This window comes from Desmodus rotundus, chromosome 2 (genome assembly GCF_022682495.2).
Source record: "Desmodus rotundus isolate HL8 chromosome 2, HLdesRot8A.1, whole genome shotgun sequence".
Taxonomy (NCBI): Eukaryota; Metazoa; Chordata; class Mammalia; order Chiroptera; family Phyllostomidae; genus Desmodus; species Desmodus rotundus.
The window spans coordinates 126920152-126944627 of NC_071388.1; the positions used below are offsets into that span (position 1 = coordinate 126920152).

The window sequence follows — 24476 nt, forward strand, 5'->3', positions numbered from 1 at the left end:
TCATAGTTTTGATCTTCTTTTTCTTAGATAAGTCCCTTTAACATTTCATATAATAAGGACTTGGTGATAATGAACTCCTTTAACTTGACCTTATCTGGGAAGCACTTGATCTGCCCTTACATTCCAAATGATAGCTTTGCTGGATAGAGTAATCTTGGATGTAGGTCCTTGCCTTTCATGACTTGGAGTACTTCTTTCCAGCCCCTTCTTGCCTGTAAGATCTCTTTTGAGAAATCAGTTGACAGTCTTGTGGGAACTCCTTTGTAGGCAACTGTCTCCTTTCCTCTTGCTGCTCTTAAGATTCTCTCCCTATCTTCAACCTTGTGTAATGTGATTATGATGTGTCTTGATGTGGTCCTCCTTGGGTCCAACTTCTTTGGGGCTCTCTGAGCATTCTGGACTTCCATGTCTGTTTCCTTTGCCAGATTAGGGAAGTTCTCCTTCATTATTTATTCAAATAAGTTTTCAATTTCTTGCTCTTCCTCTTCTCCTTCTGGCACCCCTATGATTCGGATGTTGACACATTTAAAGTTTTCCCAGGGGTTCCTAAGACTCTCCTCATTTTTTGAATTCTTGTTTCCTCATTCTGTTCCAGTTGAATGCTTATTTCTCCCTTATGTTCCAAACCGTTGATTTGAGTCCCAGTTTCCTTCCCTTCATTGTTGGTTCCCTGTATATTTTGCTTTATTTCACTTTGCATAGCCTTCACTTCTTCCTTTACTTTGCAGCACTACTCAATCATTTCTGTGAGCATCCTGATTACCGGTGTTTTGGACTCTGCATCTGATAGGTTGTCTAGGTCCTCGTTGCTTAGTTCTTTTTCTGGAGTTTTGCTCTGTTCTTTCATTTGGGCCATTTTTCTTGTCTCAAGGTACCTGTTACATTGTAAGGGGCAGAGCCTTAGGTATTAACCAGGGCAGGGCAACCCACTTCTCTGCATTGTGGCTCTGTATGTGGGGGAGGGGTCAGAGAGGGAACAGTGTAGTTTGCCCAGCTCTCCCCATGCTTTCAGTCACTTCCCCCGCTCCCTGCAAGTGAATTGGGCCCTTCTGGTGTTGATTCCTGGGTGGGTGGGTTTGTGTACATTCTAGGACCCTGTGGGTCTCTCCAGTGAATTCTCCTGTGAGGCTGGAAGTTTCTCCTGCTACCACAACTCCCAGAGGTCTTTGCAGCCAAAGATTTTGAGGCTTTATTTCCCTGTGCTGAAATCCTGGGTTGTATGGTATGTCTCTCTCCCAGTTGTTCCTCCTAGTTTATCCTTACACAAATGTGGGACTGAATGGTCTGCCAGCTGCCACAACACCTGCTTGGTCCACTGCCTTGCTAGTCGTCTTCTCTGACCCAGCTGTATGTCCGGATGAATATTTCTTCATTAATTCCTTGGTTGTCAGACTTATATACAGTTTGATTTTCTGACAGTACTGATGGTTTTTTGTAAATTTGTTGTCCTTCTTTTGGTTGTGCCGGAAGCAAAGCATATCTACCTATGCCTCCATCTTGGCTGGAAGTCCTTCACTGAATTTTTTGGAAAACTTTTTTAACACATTTGCCCGTTTCATGATGAGTGACTTTTGAGCACACCTGCCCACACCTCACTAAGTATTCAGAAGTTTTTGACCAAAGATGACATGATCCCTGTGCCCCACCCTCCCTATTCACCCAGTCTCACCCCAAACAACATCTTTTTGTTTCCCTGGATGAAAAAAGCCCTAAAAGGGAACGGTTTTGTCAATGTGGAAGAGATGAAACAAAAAACAGCAGAAACACTAAAAGACATCAAAATCGATGAGTTGAAAAACTGTTTTGAGCAGTGCAAAAAACATCTTGATAGGTATATTACATCAAATGAAGAATACTTCAAAGGTAATTGGACTTTTAACATATACAAATAGCCCTGGCTGTTGTGGCTCAGTGAATTGTGTGCCAGCCTTTGAATCAAGAGGTCACCATTTCGATTCCCCGTCAGGACACATGCCTGGGCTGTGGACCAGGTCCCCAGTTGGGGGTGTGCAACAGACAATCAACATCGTTTCTCTCCCTCTCTCATTCCCTTACCATTTCTCTAAAAATAAATCTTTTAAAAATATGTAAATGTGTATGAATAAATACAGTCTTTTTTATAAATAAGTTCCAGTTTCTTTTGGGTCCCTCCTCATATATGTACCATATCTTCTTTATCCAGCCTTCTGACCACTGTGGGTAATGCTGCAGTGAACATATGGTGCCCATATCTTTGTAAATAAACGTTTTCAAGTTTTGCAGGAAGATACCCAGAAGAGGGATTGCTGGGTCATATGGTAATGCTGTCCTTAAGTTTTTGAGGAACCACTTACATTGTTTTCCATAGTGGACATACCATAATACATTCCCAGCAGCGGTGATTGAGGGTTCCTTTTTCTGGAACACTTGTCATTTCCTGTCTTGTTGACACAGCCATTCTAACAGGTATGAGACATTATCTCATTGCAGTTTTGATTTGCATTTCCCTAATAGCTAATGCAGTTGAATATCTTTCATATATTTGTTGACCATTGGTATGTCTTCTTGGGAAAGGTGGCTTGTTCAGGTCCTCTGCGCATTTTTTAGTTGGATTGTTTATTTGTTTGGTGTTCCGTTGTATGAGTTCTTTATATATTTTGGACATTAACCCCTTGTCGGAGCTGTTATTTGCAAATATCATCTCCCATTCAGTTGATTGCCTTTTTGTTTTGTTTTCACTTTGTTTTGCTGTGTAGAAGCTTTTTAGTGTGATACAGTCACATTTACTTTTGCCTTTGCTTTCCTTGCCTTTGGGATCAAATTCATAAAATGTTCTCTACAACCAAGGTCCGTAAGTTTAGTACCTGTGTTTTCTTCTATATAATTTATTGTTTCAGCTCTTATATATAGTTCTTTGATCCATTGTGAATTAATTTTTGTACATGGGAACAAACTAATCTAGTTTCATTCTTTTGCTTGTGTCTTTCCAATTTTCCTAGCACCATTTATTGAAGAGGCTTTCTTTTTTTCTACATTGTGTGTTTTTGGCCCCTTATCAAAAATATTTTGCCCGTATAACATGTAGTTTTATTTCTGGGCTCTCAATTCTATTCCTTTGGTCTCTGTGACTGTTTTTCTGCCAATACCATGCTATTTTGATTATCGTAGTTCTGTAGTATAATTTGAAGTCAGGTAGTGTGATACCTCTGGCTTCATTCTTTTTTCTCAGGATTGCATCAACTATTCAGGGTTTTTTGTGGTTTCATAGCATCTGATTTTTTTTTTGTTCTATTTCTTTAAAAAATCCCATTGGGATTTTGATGGAAATTGCATTAAGTCTGTATATTGCTTTGGGTAATATGGCCATTTTAACTATTGTTGATTCTTCCAGTCCATGAACACAGAATATTTTTTCATTTCATTGTAACGTTTTCAATCTTTTTAAATAATGCTTTATACTTTTCAATATTGGTCTTCACATCCTTTCCTATGTTTATTCCTACATATTTTATTCTGTTGGTTGCAGTTGCAAAAGGAATTTTTTTCATTACTTTTTCTGAAGTTTCATTGTTAGTATATAGGAAAGCAGTGGGGTTTTGTGCATTGATTTTACATCCTGCAACTTTACTGAATTTGCTTATTGTTTCTAATAGTTTTTTGGTGGAGAGTTGAATCATGTCATCTGCAAAAAGTGATGCTTTTACTTCTTCCTTCCCAATTTGGATGCCTTTTATTTCTTTCTCTTGCCTGATTGCTCTGACTAGGACTTCGAGAACTATGTTAAATAAGAGTGGTGAGAGTGCATTCTTGTCTTGTTCCTGATTTTAGAGGAAAAGCTTTCAGGTTTTCACCACTGAGTATGATATTGGCTGAAAGTTTGTCATATATGAGCTTTATCATGTTGAGGTACTTTCCCTCTCTACCCATTTTATTGAGTGTTTTAATCATAAATCCAAGTCTTATCAAATGCTCTTTCTGCATCTGTTGATAAGATCATATGATTTTTACCCTTTGTTTTGTTAATGTGGTGTATTACATTGATTGAATTGTATATGTTGAACCATCCTTTTACCCTTGGAATGAAATCACTTGATTGTGATGTTAGTTATTTAATGTATTGTTGTAGTCAGTTTGCTAGTATTTTGTTTAGGATTTTCTTATCTATATTCACCAGAGATATTGGCCTGTAGTTTTCTTTGTTGTGTTATCCCTGTCAGGGTTGTGTTGGCCTCATAAAATATGTGAGGAAGTATTGCCTCTTCAATTTTTTTGAGAGCTTGAGAATAATAGGTACCAAATCTTTGAATGTTTGGTAGAATTCACTAGGGAAGCCATTTCATCCTGGATTTATATTTTGGGGGAGAATGTTGATAGTTATTTCAGTTTCCTCACTTTACCAGTCTATTTAGATTTTCCAATTCTTCATGGTTTAGTCTAGAAAGATTATATATTTCTAGGACCTAACTCATTTCTTCCAGCTTATTGAATTTGGTGGCATATAGTCTTTTATAGTATTCTAGTGTGATCCTTTGTATCTCTATGGTGTCTGTGGTAACTTCTCTTTCATTTCTGATTTTGTTTATATGAGTTTTTTCTTTTTTCCTTAGTGAGTCTAGGCATGGTTTGCCAATTTTATTAAACTTTTCAATGAACCAGCTCATTGTTATATTACTTTTTTTATAGTCTTTTTGTTCTCATTCAATTCTGCTTTATTTTTTGTTATTCCTTTCTTCTGCTGACTTCCTTTCTTTGGGTTGCTTTTGTTCTTCTTTTTCTAGTTCTTTAAGATGTAATATTAGGTTGCTTACTTGGGACTTCTCTTGCTTCTTCAAATAGTCCTGTGATGATAGAAACTCCCCTCTTATTAATGATTTCACTGCATTCCAGAAGTTGTTTTTTATTGTGTCTAATTACAATTGTCCCCATTTTCCCCTCCATTAGTCTCTCCCATCCTACCCACCCCCACCTCCCATGTTCAATCCTTCCCCCGGTTGTCTTTGTACATGGGTCCTTATACATGTTCCTTGACCACCTTTCCCCTTCTTTTCCCCATTATCCCCCTTCCCCCCACCCCTCTGGTTACTGTCAGTTTGTTCTTTATGTCCATGTCTCTGATTCTATTTTGCTTGCTTGTTTGTTTTGTTGATTACATTCCACTTGTAGGTGAGATCATATGGTATTTGTCTTTCACTGCCTGGCTTATTTCACTTAGCATAATGCTCTCCAGTTCCATCCATGCTGTTGTGAAGGGTAGGAGTTCCTTTTTTTTCTGCCGCATAGTATTCCATTATGTAAATGAACCATGGTTTTTTGATCCACTCATTTACTGATGGACACTTAGGCTATTTCCAGCACTTGCCTATTGTAAATAACGCTGCTATGAACATTGGGGTGCATATGTTCTTTTGAATTAGTGTTTCGGGATTCATAGTGTTTTTGAAGAAATTCCATACTGTTTTCCACAATGGCTGCACCAGTCTGCGTTCCCACCAACAGTGCACTAGGGTTCCCTTTTGTCCACAACCTCGCCAGCATTTGTTTGTTGATTTGTGTATGATGGCTATTCTGACTGGTGTGAGGTGGTATCTCATTGTGGTTTTAATTTGCATCTCTCTGATGACTAGTAATGCTGAATATCCTTTCATATTATCTCTGGGCCCCTCTCTATGTCCCTCATAGAGAACTGTCTGTTTAGGTCCTTTTCCCATTCTTTAATTGGATTGTTTGTCTTCCTGGAGTGGAGTCATATGAGGTCTTTATATATTTTGGAGATCCAACCCTTGTGCGAGGTATCATTGGCAAATATATTTTCCCATACAGTGGGTTCCCTTTTCATTTTGCTGATGTTTTCTTTAGCCGTGCAGAAGCTTTTTATTTTGATGAGATACCCTTTGTTTATTCTATCCTTTATGTTCCTTACTCTAGAGGACATACCAGTGAAAATATTGCTGCATGGAATATCTGAAATTTTCCTACCTATGTTCTCTTCTAGGACTTACGATGTTGTAACTTCTATTAAAGTCTTTTATCCATCTTGAATTTATTTTTGTGTATGGTTTAAGTTGGTGGTCATGCATCCCCAAAGTTTTGATGTCATATTATCATTCTCTTTTGTCTCTATATATCTTGATCTCACCTTTTATTTCTTTGTGGACCCTGTCACTTTTTAGTAGTGTGTTGTTTATTCTCCACATATTTATATATTTCTCTACTTTCTTTTGCAGTTGATTTCTAATTTCAAAGCATTGTAGTCAGAGAATATGCTAGGTATAATTTCAGTCTTGAATTTGTTGAGGCTAGTTTTGTGACCCAACGTATGGTCTATCCTTGAGAATGTTCCATGTGCACTGGAGAAGAATGTTTAATCTGATGTTCTCGTATGAAAGGCTTTGTGTTGATTTTGTCCATTTGCCTTAATGTGTCATTTGAGGCAGCGGTCCGCAAACTTTTTGGCACCAGGGACAAGTTTTATGGAAGACAATTTTTGCACAAATTGGGGAAGGGGCAGCTCAGGCAATAATGTGAGCAAAGCTTCACTTGCTCACCTATTGCTTACCTCCTGCTGTGTGGCCCCGTTCCTAACAGGCCTCGGACCAGTACTGGTCTACAGCCTAAGGTTTGGGGACCCCTGATTTAAGGCCATTTTTTTTCTTGTTTTTCTGTTTGGAAGATCGATCTATCTAGAGCTGTCAGTGGAGTATTAAACCCTCCAACTATGATTGTGTTTTTGTGTTCCACCCTTTAGTTCTGTTAGCAGTTGCTTTATATTTTGGTGCCCCTGATTGGGTGCATATATTTTAAGAAACATTACATCTTCTTGATGTACTGTCCTCTCTTTGTAATTATAAAATGTCCATCTTTGTCTCTTTTTTACCTTTGTTACCTTGAAATGTTTTGTCAGAAATGAGTATGGTTACACCTGCTTTTCTATGGCTATTATTTGCTTGGGGAATCATTTCCCACCTTTTCACTTTGATTCTAACTTTGTCTTTGAAGCATAGATGTGTCTCCTGAAGGCAGCGTATGTTTGGGGGCTTTTTGTTGTTGTTGTTTGTTTGTTTGTTTATTCTTGATCCAATCTACTATGCTGTTTCTCTTTATTGGTGAATTCAACCCATTTACATTTAGAGTAATTACTGGTGTATAAGGATTTCCTATGGCCATTTTATCTTTTGCTTTCTGGTCACTGTGTGCCTCCATTGGTTCTTTTCCTTTGTGTTTCTGTTGTTTTGTTTAGTGGTATTACATACTTCCCTCTGTTTTCTCTTTTTTTAAGTCTCAGTTTGGGGTTTTTTTGTGTTTGGTTACCATTGGGTTTATGAAAAAGAAACTATATACAGTAGTTCTTTTTCTTTTAAATGCATCTAATTTCCATCCTGCTTTGAAAATTCATACCTTTACCCTCTCCCCTTTTATGTTTCTCTCGTCACAAATTACCCCTCCTTATGCTCTAAGTTTGTCCATGATCCTACTTGTAGTTGTGTGACCTTGTCTTTTTTGTTTCAGGTAGAATAACCCCCTGGAGTATTTCTTGCAGTGGAGGTTCTGTGGTGATAAATTCCCTCAGTGTCTGTATGTCTGGAAAAGTCTTTATTTCTCCTTCATATTTAAAGGATAACTTCTCTGGATATATTATTCTTGGCTGGTAATTTCTCTTTTTCAGTAGTTTGAATATTTGTTTCCATTCTCTTCTGGCTTGTAGAGTTTCTGCTTAGAAGTCCATTGATAACCTGATGGGCTTTCCTTTATAAGTTACTTTCTTCTTTTCCCTGGCTGCCTTGAGATTTCTTTCTTGGTCATTAATTTTTGACAGTTTAAATACAGTGTGCCTTGGACAAGGCCTCCTTGGATTGAGGTAACTAGGTGTTCTGTTTGCTTTTTAGATTAGAGGATCTAGCTTTTTATAGGTTTGGGAAGTTCTCATCAACTGTTTGTTTGAATAGGCTCTCCTTTCCCTTCTCCCTCTTCTTCTGGTATGCCTATTATTCTTCTATTGCATTTTCTAATGGAGTAAGACACTTCTTGTAGTGTTCTTTTATTTCTTTTTATTCTCAAGTCTCTCCTTCCCTCTGTATCACTTCTATCTTTGATATTACTAATCCTTTCCTGCATCTGCTCTATTTCCTGTGCTTGCTAGTTCATTCTTGATCTCTTTTATTGAGTTCTTCATCTCCAGAATTTCTGGTTGGTTCTTTTGTAAAGTTTTGATCTCTTTGGTAAAGTACTTGTTTTGTGTGTTGACTTGTTTTCTGAGTGTATTAAATTGCCTGTCTGTATTTTCTCACATCTCGTTGAATATTGTCAGAGCTACAATCTTGAATTCTCTGTCGTTTATATCACATATTTTCATGTCTTTAAGTTTGTTTTCTGGAAATTCTTTATTCTTTTTCTGAGGTGCCTTGCCACCTTATTATTCATAGTATTTGACCTATTTCTTCTCTGTCTTGGTATCTGTATGAGTGGCACTTACCTACCAGATTTATAGAAAGAGGTCTTTCTCTTATTTTTCAGTAGAATCACTTTTTCTTTTATTATTATATTACTGATTTTAGAGGAGGATAGAGAGACATCGATCTGTCTCAATATGTTGTCCCACCCATTCATGCATTCGTTGGTTGATTCTTGTATGTACCCTGACCGGGGATTGAACCCTCAACCTTGGCATATTGGGGCAACACTTTAACTAACTCAGCTGCCCAGCCAGGGCTGCATCACAAGTTTTTTAGCTCTGTGGAATCCCAGTGCTGTCCCTCTCAGTCAACAGTGTAGCCAAGATGCATGGGAGTAAGATGGGCTGGAGGAACCAGCCAGTTTTTTTGTTGTTTTGCCCTCCTAGTAATGGTGACTTTAGACTTCCATGGAGTCCCCACCCTGTGCCCCGACCCTAGGACTGGTTGCAGAGTGCAGCCTTTACTCAGGGGGGAAAAAGTGATTCTGTAGTACCAGTTCTCAGATTAGCAGATGTGCTCTGCAACTTGACACCATTAGAGAAGGGAGGTGAGCTCTGGGAGACTGTGGGGCAACAGGGCTCTGTGGCTTTGTTGCTCTGCCTGGATTCCCAACCACCTGACAGCCATGGTTGCACCCCATTCTCTGTTCTCCCTGGGTCTTGGCTCAGCTGCAGCTCGTGGTGCTCACACCTGCAGGAATGCCTCCCAGTGAATCTCTTTGCTTCTGTAGGCTGAGTCCTACCATGATCTCTGGGCTGCAGGGCTGCATCTGTGGCTCATCTCAGCACTTGTCGCCTTCCCCTTTTGCTCTCACTTGCCCATGTTTAGATGTTTCAATGCAAAATGCACGGATCTCTCAGGTGTACTTTTCATTGAGCAAGGAATCATTTGAGTGGTTACAGCTGCTCAAAATGTAGGATCTTAAAGGGGATCTCTCATGCCACCATTCTTCTGACGGCATTCTGTTGCTTTTATGCTTAACAACACCTTTTCATATACGATATATTCTTGCTTGTCCCTGTCAGTGCTCATGCTCCTTTCCAAAGGCAGCACCTTCCCTTGTGCACAAGATTCCATCCTCTATAATCATTATATCTTGCTTTGGTTTCATTCTGTTAAGAGTATGTTTTTTCCTATTGTTTAATCACTAAGTATAAATACTGAGTGCCCACTTTTTTATCTTGGCTGTGTGATAGCTGGATATGGGTGTTTTAGGGAGAGGGGTTGTTTGTTTATTGAGGTTGATGTTAAAGTTTCTAACTTCACCATTTAAAAGCACACCATATTTCAGTGTTTTTTAAAGGCATGCACAAACCATGAGTGAATAGTTAAAAGAACAGTTTTATACTACGTGTAGTATTTTAGTGATGTTGAATAAGGCAATGAACAAAATTATGAGATTAGTAAGAGAACTTCTTAAGGAAGATACTTTATTTTAAAGTACATGGCATTCTTATTTTTTATAGCTCTGAAACTGGAAAAAACACCAGAGTTCAGGCTGCCTGTCACTACCAAACCCAATAAGCAGAGACAGGGATTGAATCTTTATGGTTGCTTTATTCAGATGGCCAGCGACAGACCATCTTGTCTTTTCTTTCCAGGCCAAGGTTTTTATAGCAGGGAATAAACAAGGTGCGGTGAGGGGTTTTGAAATTCAGGGAAAAGTTCACGGATTAGAAAAAAACAACTTTAGCATTCTTGTCCGGGGCAGTGGTCTTAAGCTTTGCCCCAAACGGTGGTCTTTAGCTGTGTCCTGGGCAGTGGTCATCTCACCCTGGAGTACAATGGCTCAGATACCATCTTGAGTTGCTTGCAGTCCTTGTGAGGCACAAAGGTGGAACTGCTTATGGTCTCCTGGAGTCAGGGTGGGTCATACCTTCAGTTCCTGGAACAAAAGCTTTTACATGCATTTGATTACTAAGCTTATTAGCTATTACTTAAACTAAAATTTCCCTACTCTTAAGTCCCCTATCAGCTCCACTATTATTTAAGATCCTGTTTCCATTCATTTATGCTGCTTCTGAGTGAAGTACTTAAAATAGTCGTTTTTCTACTTTCACAATCTTTAAAATCTAGAACTTCTGGTTAATTTTCACTGCTTTTACTTGTAAATTTTTTGGTTCTCCACCAATATTCTGTTCTACTTCATTATCTACTTTTTACTCTGTATACCATATCCAGCCATTCCTGTTTCCTGTTCCTTAAACATATTAGTCACTTTTTACTCTTTTCCATATTTTTTCTTTAAGTCAAATGTCACTAACTCATATCAGTCAGGAGTAATTTCTCCCTCTTATGTTTATAAGACCCTATTTATTCTGCTATTCTGATATGGTGTCATCACTAAGAATACCTAATTTCAAATATAGGGACTGTGTCACCCACCAAACATACCTTGTTTACTACCCTCTGTAACAAATGACTAAGTGCTGGGCAAACGTTTTAGATGTCATGTTATATTGTCATGTTTTCAAAGTGTGCATGATGTTTCTGTGGAGATATACATACATATGTATGTATTATCTATGTGTATCTCTATTAGTAGTCATGGATGTTAATGGGGATTCAGTTGCATTCAGGAATCTGAAATACACTAGAAATTCACTGATGCATATTCCATGGTATAGTGTCCCAGTGAGTCTACATGACATCACTATGGTGTTATCAGAGAAATCATTTCACTGACCTTTAGTTATAGAAATTTGTATTTCTATACAAATGATACATACTTTTGCTTCATCCTTGTAGAAACCTAAATACCCTGAAGTTGGAATATTAATTATTTATTTTTATCTGTGTGTTTTTTTTTTTTTAATAAAGGCTTGTTCTAGCTTCTAATAATTTACATAAGTCTCAAACTAATTGGTTTACCTAAAGGAATCCTCTAAGGATCAGGAGACAAAATTTAATCCTACTCACTACTAAAATTTATCATTGTGGATTCTCTTTTAAATAAATGATAAATTCACTTGATAAAAGTAAATTTATACTCTTAGCTGACAAATTACATACCATCAAGGCCTTTGGCTTGGGGAAGAGTTGTCCTCTTTCCTTCAATTTGTGACTTCTGGCAGATTACTTAACCTTTTTTTTAAGTATATTTTTATTGATTATGCTATTACAGTTCTCCCAATTATTTTCTCCCCTTTATCTCCCTCCTCCCTGCACCTGCCCCATCCTCCAGCAATCCCTACCCCCTCAGTTCATGTCCTTGGGTCATACATATAAGTTCTTTGGCTTCTCCATTTCCTATAATATTCTTAACCTCCCCCTGTCTATTTTCTGCCTACCTATTATGCTTCTTATTCCCTGTACCTTTTCCCCCATTCTCCCTCCTCCCCTTCTCCATTGATAACCCTCCATGTGATCTCCATTTCTGTGGTTCTGTTCATGTTCAAGTTGTTTGCTTTCTTTTTGTTTTTGTTTTTCAGGTTCAGTTGTTGATAGTTGTGAGTTTGTTGTCATTTTACTGTTCGTATTTTTTTATCTTCTTTTTCTTAGATAAGGCCCTTTAACATTTCATATAATAAGGGCTTGGTGATAATGAATTCCTTTAACTTGACCTCATCTGGGAAGCACTTGATCTGCCCTTCCATTCTAAATGATAGCTTTGCTGGACAGAGTAATCTTGGATATAAGTCCTTGCTTTTCATGACTTCAAATACTTCTTTCTGGCCACTTCTTGCCTGTACAGTTTCTTTTGAGAAATCAGCTGAGAGCCTTATGGGAACTCCTTTGTAGGTAACTGTCTCCTTTCCTCTTGCTACTTTTAAGATTCCTTATCTTTAATATTGGGTAACTTAATTATGATGTGCCTTGGTGTGTTCCTCCTTGGGTCCAACTTCTTTGGGACTCTCCGGACTTCTTGAATTTCCTGGAAGTCTATTTCCTTTACCATATTGGGGAAGTTTTCCTTCATTTTTTCAAATAAGTTTTCAATTTCTTGCTCTTCCTCTTTGCCTTCTGGCACCCCTATGATTCAGATGTAGGAGTGCTTGAAGTTGTCCCAGAGGTTCCTGTGCCTATCTTCACTTTTTTGAATTCTTGTTTCTTCATTCTGTTCCAGTCGGGTGTTTATTTCTTCCTTTTGTTCCAAATCGTTGATTTACATCCTAGTTTCCTTCCCTTCACTATTGGTTCCTTGTATATTTTCCTTTATTTCACTCTGTATAGCCTTCATTACTTCCTTCATTTTGCGACCGAACTCAGTCAATTCTGATTGATCATCCTGATTACCGGTGTTTTGGACCCTATATCTGATAGGTTGTCTAGGTCCTCGTCACTTAGTTCTTTTTCTGGAGTTTTGATCTGTACTTTCATTTGGGCCATTTTTCTTTGTCTCAATGCACCTGTTACGTGGTAAGGGGGTGGAGCCTGAGGTCTTTGTCAAGGTGGGGCAACCATCCTTGCTATGTGGGATGCTGACTGTGGGAGAGGATTTAGAGAGGGAACAATGCTGCTTGCTTGGCTCTTCTCCTGCTTTCCCTCGCCTCCCACCAGCAGATTGTGCCCTTTCAGGTGCTGATTTGCAGGTGGGTGGGTTTGTGTACGTTTTAGGACCCTGTGGGCCTCCCCAACAGACTCGTATGAGACTGGGAGTTTCCCTCGCTGATACCACAGCCCCCACAGATTTTTTACTGCCAGGGGTTCTCTTTAGTTTCCCATGGTGAAACCCTGAATTTCACGGCTCGTCTTGCTCCCCCATTGTTCCTCCCGGTTTATCTGCACACGAATGTGGAATTGCCTGGACAGTCTGCTGCCTTGCCTTGTCACACATCCTCTCCACCCAGGCTGCCTGTCTTTGGACTTCCATGCAAATGATTTTCTGGCAGTTCTGGTTCTTTGTTTTTAAATTGGTTGTTATCCTACTTTTGGTTGTGCAAGGAAGTGAAGCATATCTTCCCTCACAATGCCTGCATCTTGGCCGGACTCCGCTGAATTTAGCAGGTTACTTAATCTCTTTCAGCATCTTTTTCTCTGTCTAGTGACCTCAACAATACAATAAGGAAATAATCTAATGAATATTACTAAATAACTCTATTTTTCTTGTGCCCTTGACACTTTCTTAATGTAAGGATTTATAGCTTAGTGTGATCGTGGGGGGTAGTGCTTCCAGAAATGCCAGCTTCGTGAACATGCAACCTGTACGGGTTATACAGGGCTCCATGCTTGGGGTCATGTTCTATTACCAATGCAAAATTTTCCATAATTTTTTAACAAGGGGCCCTATGTTTTCATTTTGCACTGGGCCCCGCAAATTACTTAGCTAGTCCTGGTCCCTAGAAACTAGTTGTCATAATAGATTGTAATACATACTAAATATTAATAGTCATCTGTATAAACCAAGTCTGTGATCCTGTAAATCTGCACTGCAAAGGAAATGTTTGTACATAAATGTAATTTGAATGTATTTTAAAGGGGAAAAAAAGTTGCTGACTTGGATTACTACATAGTAAACTTTTTAAATGTCTGCTCTCATACTAGAAGTTTTTTTTGAGATTTGCTGTTTAAACAAAATTTTGTCATTTTAGAACACAAAATACTTCATACAGTACAAAAACATCCTACTAGATGAAATAAAATGAATTCAAAGCAGGATTTAACTCATTGTGCCATTACAGGTTATCAAGTTATGCCCAACCAGCAGCAAAACTACCAAGGAATAGTTGGACTTTCACAACCCCAGAGTCAGACCCTCATTGGTGGCCAACCCAACGGCATTGGAAATCAGATTCAAGGAGTGGTCATCCCCTATCCTTCAGTGCCAACATATCAGGTACATTATCACTCACCTACTTTGGGTAAAGATAATTTTGAATAGATAAAATATATAGCTACATTATATCTCTCTTCTTTTAATATAGGGATAATGCTCTGTAATACATAACTTCATAGTCTTAAGAGTTTTATTAGTCATAGCAGCTTTATTTTATTTTCATTTTATTACTTTATTCATTCACTCCATTAACTTTTAGGAAAAATATCTGAAAAACTTTGAGATTGAAAAGTAAATTTTGTCAGGCATTGACTGTGTTTCCAACTACATAACTATTTGAGCAAGTGTCTCATTCTATAATTTAGGTCCTTAGAAAGTCTCTTTTGAGAAAAGAGTGGAAAGGAAGGAGATATTTGGAATAATGAGATAGAATACAGACTGTAATCAGTGTTCATAGAATAGAGATTGTGCGGTTGCCCATGCTGAAACATTTTTCTTCTCCACCTCAACCCCAAAAAGAATGGCATGGATTAAAAATGATATGGCTTTGAACTTCTGATTCTAAAATGGAAATATCTACTGTTTTATAAATAAGTCATATTTTTAGTATAATATGCCGCATTTTCAGAAATTTGTTTTACCTCCCTTCATCTTTCTGGAATAACTGCAAATGAGTTTGTTTTATTAGCCTCTTGGTTTTCCATAACTGAGTCTAACGTTAAGAAATCCAAAGATCATTTTCATTCGTCTCAACAAAGTAAAAACAATGTAGTTGAAAAGATAAATGTACATGTATTTTATCAAAACATGTAAACAAATTCTTGGTAGTGTATAGACCAGTAACTGAAAGAATCATGAAATACAGCCATGAGCAGATTAAGGACTTAATACAGAAGTCTTCTGGGAAGATAGAAACCTTAAACTATGTCTTAAACGAAAATTACAGGCATAAATTGGTTAGGAAAACATTCTGGGGATAGAGAAGTATATGAGCAAAGGTGCTATCATATTCCATTAAATTCCAGAAAATTAAAATTAAAATGTGAAATTGTCAAGGACTGTTGAACACTAAAGAGTATGTCTAGTTTTGAAGCCCCCTAGTTATAGAAAGCAACTAAGGAAAAAGAGAAAAGATACATTATTAAATTGGATTTTGCATCTTTCTTTTCTCACATTTTCCATGCTTTTTAATTTATATCCTCTGTGCATGACCCTAGGTACATGAGACTGTCTGTCCCCTACTTTATTCATAGCTAAGTCATTAGGATTGGTACCACACCACAGACTCTCCCTTCTCAAGGACCCTGGTCATGCTACCTAATCCAGTACATTGAGCATCTATTAGAGAAGATGCCCAGGCACTGTGTAAATAAGATTTGCCCTTGACCTTTAGTAGCTCACAACCTAGGGCAAGAAATACAACTTTTAAATAAACTACAACCTTGTTGATGTAGTTTTAAAAAATGGAGCTAGATATTAAAAATGCTTCAGAGTGAAGTTATAGTTTCTATTGCATACTTTTTTATAAGCTATAAATTATTTTCCCGTGGTATTTCATGTCATCTTCACACTGGCTGAATGATTGTAAGAAGTGTTGCTCTGATGAACAATGAATGACAGCCTCTTTACACTTCCACCTACATTGAGTAGATGAGCTAGGTGGTGATAAACTGTTATCTACAAAAAAGGCCAGAAAAGTCATCTGTCATCAGCAGAGTGTATTCCATGGCTGTACATTCAGAAATACTGTACTCTCTTTTTTGGTACTTCAGGGTTTTTTTTTTCTTTACTACTAATTATAGATTTATTCTATAGCTTAAGTCATCTAGATTGAGTTGTGTCATTTTCCCTAAGTTCACCTATATGTGTGTTAATTTAAATACAATCAGAAATAATATCAGAATGTTAACACTGCCTCAGTAGACAAAAAGACTGAAATATATTGTGTTATACAGAGTTGGATCCATCAAACCAGTAAATTTCTCTTTGCAATGGTTGAACCAAATTGAAAGTGATTAAGAGATTACTGTGTATTTTAAGAGGACCAGTTACATTTCAGAAACGTGCTGTATAGGCAAGACTTAGAAGTTAATCAGGAACAGGGCAAAGTGGTTAAAGAACTGAGGCACTGGAGCCAGAGGGCATGGGTTCAAATCCGGACTTCCATACTTACTAGCTGTACAATCTTGGAGAAGTTACTTAACCTCAGTTTCCCCGTCTATCAACCGGGGATGATACAAGTAACTTATTAGGGTTGTCGGGAAGACAATGTAATAATATACAAAACTCTTTAGAACAGAACCTGAACATGCAGTAAGTGCTCGGTATTGTTAACTTTTATTGTCTTCTCTATTAGTAATATTGCTATCATTCTACTACTGTTGCTAACATCATCATCATAATCATCAGAACGTTTCAGATTGACTTTATTTACTAAAATTACTTTAATCCAACTGTAATGTTGTGGCATATTTTAAAATTAAGAATTCATTATGCCTGTGCAATTTCTGTTTTAGAAATGATAGAAATTGGAGAATTGAAATACAGAATTAAAGACTCTTATGTTCACATGGTTTTTATGCAGATAATGTAGAAAACAGAGAATTGAAAGATCCACTGTTCACCAAAGGCTACTTACTGTGCTCGAACCTGTAAATGGAGATTGTAATAAAGATAATACTCCCCTGAGATGTAGGTGGCATTCCATTATTTTCAGATAAGGAACTGGGGCCACAGAATAGTTGTCACTTGCCCAGTGTTACAAAGATAGCAAAGTGATGAAGCTGATATCATATCTAAATATCTTAAGCTCCAGGGCTTACACTCTTTCGGATCCAGTGTATCTCACAGGTGCCTTGCCTGGGTTTTTCCTTAGCTCTGCCTGAGGTAAACTGTATTACTCTTTCCTTATCAAATGGTCGTCCTTGTTTGAAAACAGTTTATTTCTTAAAATAACTTTTACTTAGGGACACAAGTCTATTTTTTAATAATGCAGTGCATCTAGCCTGCTGTACGATGGACGAATGCTAGTGAGAAACAATAGCTGGCTGAAAAGACCATAGAAATAAAGTGGTAGTGTTATGGTCAACTTATCAGGACAGTCTATTGACAATTTCAGCTTACTCCTAACTGGTCCTACTTGAAAAGTTTTACGAAGGCTAAAGGCATTAAGATTTGCAAGGTTTTGAAGAACCTTTTCCTTTTAAACTGTCTCAAATTTTAGGTTTCACTGCCTCAAGGTTCTCAAGGAATTGCCCATCAGACTTATCAACAGCCCGTTATTTTCCCTAATCAGTCTAATCAAGGATCTATGCCCACAGCAGGAATTCCAGTTTATTATAGTGTCATTCCACCTGGCCAACAAAATAATTTAAGGTGAGTATGACTAAGAAACCTAATTCTATACCTTCTCGTTTTTTATCAGGATATTGGTCTGTTGTTAATTTTAAAGTTGTCTCTGGGGCATTACCTCTGATCATTCTCTAATGTAGAATAGAAAAACTATGATACAATCTATTTTTCTACTGTTTCTTTTAACAAAATAAGTGTAAGTAAAGCATTCCATATATAAACTAAAGATTCAGATGTTTCTCTTAAAACTGGTCTCCTTTTATTTACCCAAGTAGAATAAAATAGTTGACCATAGACCTTGGAGTTTAAAGCATTTGTTTTTTAATATTTAAGGATTTTGTAGGAGTTTGGTGAGAATGTATTTCCTTATTTTAACATCAGCAGCAAAATACCATGCTGAAATTTTTTAGGCTCTGGGGAGCTCATTTTTTATCAGTAAGGGGAAGGAGGAATATAAGAGAAGCAAATGATAGTAGCTCTATATTAAAGCAAGTTGTGCACTATTCCATTAGCTACTTAACTTGGAAGAGCAGAAGCTTTTCTGATAAGCCTAATGTGTTAAAAATAGCAATCTTTCCCTGAATTGGGTACTTTTAGTCTGTGGCTCAAAGTGTATTACAGTCCTTCATTTATTCTCATGACATCCCTGAAAGGTTGCCAGAGGGGCCTCAGTGCTCACACTAAGAAGGGGTCCTTAGTTATAATTGCTGATAAGAGATACCACCCAGTTAGGGTTACTGGTGGTATTTAGGGGTGAAGAGGGGATTGACATACTTGCTTCATTGAATCTGCTTAGGAAATGGGGACTTGGCTCACATTTTATGTGTTATCAGAAATACACACACCAGAGGAACTCACATGGCTCTGTAGCTGCCACAGATTGAAGACACACAGGTTATTTAAACAACGGGTTGTTTGTGAATCTTACAGGCAGCTTTGGAGTTTTATGTTGTGATGAGCCCCAGGTCTTTTGAGGTACAGTTGTTAACAAAATAAAAATAGAAATGTACACTACATTAGATTTTGCATTTGTTGTATGAGTTTAAGTTCTATAAATAGGGAGAAAATACTCTCAACCTGTGCCTCTTTTTCTGATTTATTAATTGTCAATTAATAAATTGCTCTATAATGCCAATTCAATTTCTGAATTGTCAGCTAGAGGCAGAATTCTGTGCTAAAACACGTGAAATGAATATTGTAAAAATTGCTGAATTATCTGCTTTTTGAACCAAAGTATAATCTTTCATTTATTTGAGAGAAAATTATGAAAGTAATACTTCCTTTGAAGGGCAGAGGCTGAGAAATAAGTACTATTTACTACAGAGACCAAAAGATACCTATGTGAATATGTTACTTCTGTAGCCTATAGGCATGGTGGAAGGGCTTCCATGAAGGAAGGAGATGAAGCCTATCAGAATCTATATAAAATGTTTGTTATATTATCAATTCCTTGAAACAAAAAAGATCTTGACTACCTGACTTCTGAGGGACCTGGCCCTAGGAGTATGTGTGGAGGTGAGAGAGCATAATTCTCTGCCCACCTTTATTTTCAGTCTTATTTTAAGCGTGATGGCAGAATCCAAAAGATGTCAAGTAGACACTAATGACTACACTTTGAATGAACCACACATATTTTTAGCCCCTGGGCCTGTTTTTCAAAAAAAAATTAAAGTTTGAGACCTATTCTTGGCCTGAGGAGTTGCTTAGAAGCACAGTAATTAAAAAATTACTGAAATTCCCCAACAGCCTTCAACTTGAATCTTGCAAAGTAGTCTTTGAAATTACTCAGTTTAGGACCATGACCTAGATAAGGCAGATATATTTGAAATAAGCTAGCTATGAATTGACAGTAATGATTGGTTACCATGTAACAAATTGGCACTGATGTATTCCAACTAGATTACCAATGTTAGAAATAGAATGTGTTGCATAGAAAGCAGAAATGTGTATCCTGTCAGACTTGTATCCTACCTTTTAGACTAGTTATTTGGTAGGAAATCAAGTCATATGCAGGATTAATTAAGGACCCCTTTGGGTAAAACACATTTGGTAATTACCGACTCTTCTAAAAATATAATTAGCATTCCATTTTTAAGTTTATTTTATTGATTATGCTATTACACTTGTCCCATTTCTTTTCTCCCCTTGATCCCCCTCCACCCACCTTCTAACCAGCATTCCATCCCCCTTAGTTCATGTCCATGGGTTGTACATATAAGTTCTTTGGCTTCTCCATTTCCTATAATATTCTTAACCTCCCCCTGCCTACTTTGTGCCTACCATTTATGTTTCATATTCCCTGTACCTTTTCCCCATTCTCCCTCCACCCCATCACCACTGATAACCCTCCATGTGATCTCCATTTCTGTGATTGTTTGCTTAGTTTGGTTTTGTTTTTGTTTTTCAGGTTCAGTTGTTGATAGTTGTGAGTTTGTTCTCATTTTAATGTTCATATTTTTTATCTTCTTTTTCTTAGATAAGTCCCTTTAACATTTCATATAATAAGGACTTGGTGATAATGAACTCCTTTAACTTGACCTTATCTGGGAAGCACTTGATCTGCCCTTACATTCCAAATGATAGCTTTGCTGGATAGAGTAATCTTGGATATAAGTCCTTGCCTTTCATGACTTGGAGTACTTCTTTCCAGCCCCTTCTTGACTGCAAGGTCTCTTTTGAGAAATCAGCTGACAGTCTTATGGGAACTCCTTTGTAGGTAACTGTCTCCTTTCCTCTTGCTGCTTTTAAGATTCTCTCCCTATCTTCAATCTTGGGTAATGTAATTATGATATGCCTTGGTGTGTACCTCCTTGGGTCCAACTTCTTTGGGGCTCTCTGAGCATCCTGGACTTCCATGTCTATTTCCTTTGCCAGATTGGGCAAGTTTTCCTTCATTATTTGTTCAAATAAGTTTTCAATTTCTTGCTCTTCCTCTTCTTCTGGCACCCCTATGATTCGGGTGTTGACACGTTTAAAGTTGTCCCGGGAGTTCCTAAGCCTTTCTTCATTTTTTGAATTCTTGTTTCCTCATTCTGTTCCAGTTGAATGCTTATTTCTCCCTTATGTTCCAAACCGTTAATTTGAGTCCCAGTTTCCTTCCCTTCATTGTTGGTTTCCTGAATATTTTGCTTTATTTCACTTTGCATAGCCTTCACTTCTTCCTTTACTTTGCAGTAATACTCAATCATTTCTGTGAGCATCCTGATTACCGGTGTTTTGGACTCTGCATCTGATAGGTTGTCTAGGTCCTCGTTGCTTAGTTCTTTTTCTGGAGTTTTGCTCTGTTCTTTCATTTGGGCCATTTTTCTTGTCTCAAGGTACCTGTTACATTGTAAGGGGCAGAGCCTTAGGTATTAACCAGGGCAGGGCAACCCACTTCTCTGCATTGTGGCTCTGTATGTGGGGGAGGGGTCAGAGAGGGAACAGTGTAGTTTGCCCAGCTCTCCCCATGCTTTCAGTCACTTCCCCCGCTCCCTGCAAGTGAATTGGGCCCTTCTGGTGTTGATTCCTGGGTGGGTGGGTTTGTGTACATTCTAGGACCCTAGAATGTTGGGTCTGTTGGGTCTCTCCAACAGACTTTCCTGTGAGGCTGGAAGTTTCTCCTGCCACCACAACCCCGAGAGGTTTTCACTGCCAGAGGTTTTAAGACTTTATTTCCCTGCACTGGATCCCTGGGTTGCATAGTCTGTCTGTGTCCCCAGATGTACCTTCCAGTTTATCCTCACACAAACATGGGGCTGACTAGTATGCCAGCCACCACAATATCTGCCTGGTCTGCTGCCTTGCCAGTCATCTTCTCTGACCTGGCTGCCCATCTCCGCCCCTCCTACCCACCTGGATGAATGTTTCTTCTTTAGCTCCTTGGTTATCAGACTTCCATACAGTTTGATTTTTTGACATTTCTGGTTGATTTGTATTTTTAAATTTGTTGTTGTCCTTCTTTTGGTTGTGAAAGGAAGCAAAGCGTGCCTACCTATGCCTCCATCTTGGCCCTCAGTCTTAATCTCTATAATAGCATTCCTTATAGAAATGTTTATTTCTAGTTCTTGGTAGTATTAACAAGTAAATTACCATAATATTCACATTTCCACTTAAAGGTCAACTGTTGGCATTTATTATTAATTAGACCATTAAATTACCATCTAAGTATTAATATATATAGACCATCCCTTTGTAAGTCTAGATGTGCTAGTTTGTGTAAATTATATTTTATTTTATGTATTCTAGTGTATTTACATGCAGAGAAGAGGTTTGTCTGAATACTTACACACCTAGAGCAGGCCTGGCTGAGATAGAAGCTTGGTAAATCCATACTGAATGAAAACACTTCTTTAACAGCAGAGGCCAACTTGCATATCTGTGTCTGTACATGTGTATAATTAATTCTCCTTTATATATTATATTATTGCCCTTAATATTATTGTTTCTGTAACTTCCTTATACTTTTTAAGTTTTTTATTAGATATTTTAATTACAAAATAAGTTATCCTTGCTGACAGAAGTGGAGCAATCAGTATAAAGGTGTGTAAAAGGAAAGCTAACCATCACGTTCCCACTCTGCTCACACCTCCAGGTCACAAGTGCTCACAAGCTGGTATGTGTTCTGTTTGTATTGGCCTGCTGTTCATACAAACATGCACATATAAATACACATATATTGGAATTGGTAGGTTAGCTTCTAATAGACAGTAGACATTATTTTGCATTTTTCCTTTATTAATATATTGTGAATAGCAGATGACTAAGTACTAGTCTAAAACATTCTGTTGTGGGGTAGGTTGGTTTGTTGGTTGGTTGGTTGGTTGGTTTGCTTGTTTGTTTGTTTTGAGAGAGAGGATAGGAAGGAAAAAGAGGGACAGAAACATCAATGTGTGAGAGATACATCGATTGGTCGCCTCTGGCACTCCCCCAGCTGGGGACCTGGCCCACACCAGCCAGGGTTCCTCTAATTTCTTTAGAAACATAATTTTACATATGAGATCATGTTATACAGGCAGTTTTTTGATGGTGTAACCTCCTCTCCCCACCCCATCCCTTCCACTTGTATAATTTCCCATCCACACATAAGTTGTGTAACCCATGTTTCATTTCTTTTTTTTAATTTTAATTTTTTACTGTTATTCAATTACAGTTGTCTGCCTTTTCTCCCCATCCCTCCACCCCACCCCAGCTAAACCCCCCTCCCTCCCCTACCTCTACCCTCCCCCTTGATTTTGTCCATGTGTCCTTTATAGTACCTGTAATCCCCTCTCCTCACTGTCCCCTCCCCACTCCCCCCTGCCCATTGTTAGATTGTTCTTAACTTCAATGTCTCCAGTTAAAGGTGAGATCATGTGGTATTTGTCCCTCACTGCCTGGCTTATTTCACTTAGCATAATGCTCTCCAGTTCCATCCATGCTGTTGCAAAGGGTATAAGCTCCTTCTTTCTCTCTGCTGCATAGAATTCCATTGTGTAAATATACCATAGTTTTTGGATCCACTCATTTGCTGATGGGCACCTAGGTTGCTTCCAGTTACTTGGCTATTGTAAATTGTGCTGCTATAAACATTGGGGTGCACAGGTTCTTTTAGATTGGTGTTTCAGGGTTCTTAGGGTATAATCCCAGCAGCGGAATTGCTGGGTCAAAGGGCAGTTCCATTTTTAGTTTTCTGAGGAAATTCCATACTGTTTTCCACAGTGGCCTCACCAGTCTGCATTCCCACCAACAGTGCACTAGGGTTCCCTTTTCTCCGAATCCTCTCCAACATTTGTGTGTGGATTTGTTTATGTTGGCCACTCTGACTGGTGTGAGATGGTACCTCATTGTGCTTTTAATTTGCATCTCTCTGATGCCTAGTGATGCTGAGCATCTTTTCATATGTCTCTGGGACCTCTGTATGTCTTCCTTGGAGAAGTGTCTGTTCAAGTCCTTTGCCCATTTTTTAATTGGGTTGTTTGTCTTCCTGGAGTGGAGTTGTGTGAGTTCTTTATATATTTTGGAGATCAGGCCGTTGTCTGAGGTATCATTGGCCAATATGTTTTCCCATGTAGTTGGTTCCCTTTTTATTTTAACACTGTTTTCTTTAGCCATGCAGAAGCTTTTTGTTTTGATGAGGTCCCACTTGTTTATTCTTTCCTTTATGTCCCTTGCTTTAGGGGACATGTCTGTGAGGATGTTGCTGCGTGGAATGTCTAAGATCTTCCTGCCAGTGTTTTCCTCTAGGACTTTTATGGTGTTACAACTTATATTTAAGTCTTTTATCCATCTTGAATTTATTTTTGTGTGTGGCGTAATTTGGTGATCCAGTTTCATTTTTTTGCACGTAGCTGTCCAGATCTCCCAACACCATTTGTTGGAGAGGCTATTTTTGCTCCATTTTATGCTCCTGCCTCCTTTGTCAAAGAATTGACCATAAAGACTTGGGTTTATTTCTGGGCTCTCTGTTCTGTTCCATTGGTCTATGTGCCTGTTTTGATGCCAGTACCAGGCTGTTTTGATGACAGTGGCCTTGTAATACAGTTTGATATCAGGTAATTGTGATCCCTCCTGCTTTGTTCTTTCTCAAAATTGCTGCAGCTATTCGGGGTCGTTTATGGTTCCATATGAATTTCTGAAATGTTTGTTCTATATCTGTGAAATATGTCATGGGTAATCTAATAGGGATTGCATTGAATCTGTAGATTGCTTTGGGTAATATGGCCATTTTGATGTTAATTCTTCCAATCCATGAGCATGGTACATGCTTCCATTTGTTTGTGTCTTCCTTAATTTCTTTCTTCAGTGTTGTGTAGTTTTCTGAGTACAGGTCTTTTACCTCCTTGGTTAGGTTTATTCCTAGGTACTTTATTTTTCTTGTTGTTATATCAAATGAGATTTTTTTCCTGATTTCTGTTTCTGCAGTTTCATTGTTGGTATACAGGAATGCCTTTGATTTCTGAGTATTGACTTAGTATCCAGCTGTTTTGCCAAATTCATTTCTTAAGTCGAGTAGTTTTTTG

At 38.1% G+C, this 24476-nt stretch overlaps 1 protein-coding gene across 1 annotated transcript in view; it reads left to right on the top strand.

The window, feature by feature from the left end:
• Positions 1-24476, top strand: part of R3HDM1 (R3H domain containing 1) — a 120604-nt gene that overhangs the window by 66372 nt on the left and 29756 nt on the right. The window contains 2 exon segments of the mRNA XM_024569697.4: positions 14051-14205; positions 17369-17520. Of these exon segments, the coding sequence (XP_024425465.1) occupies positions 14051-14205; positions 17369-17520 (307 nt within the window).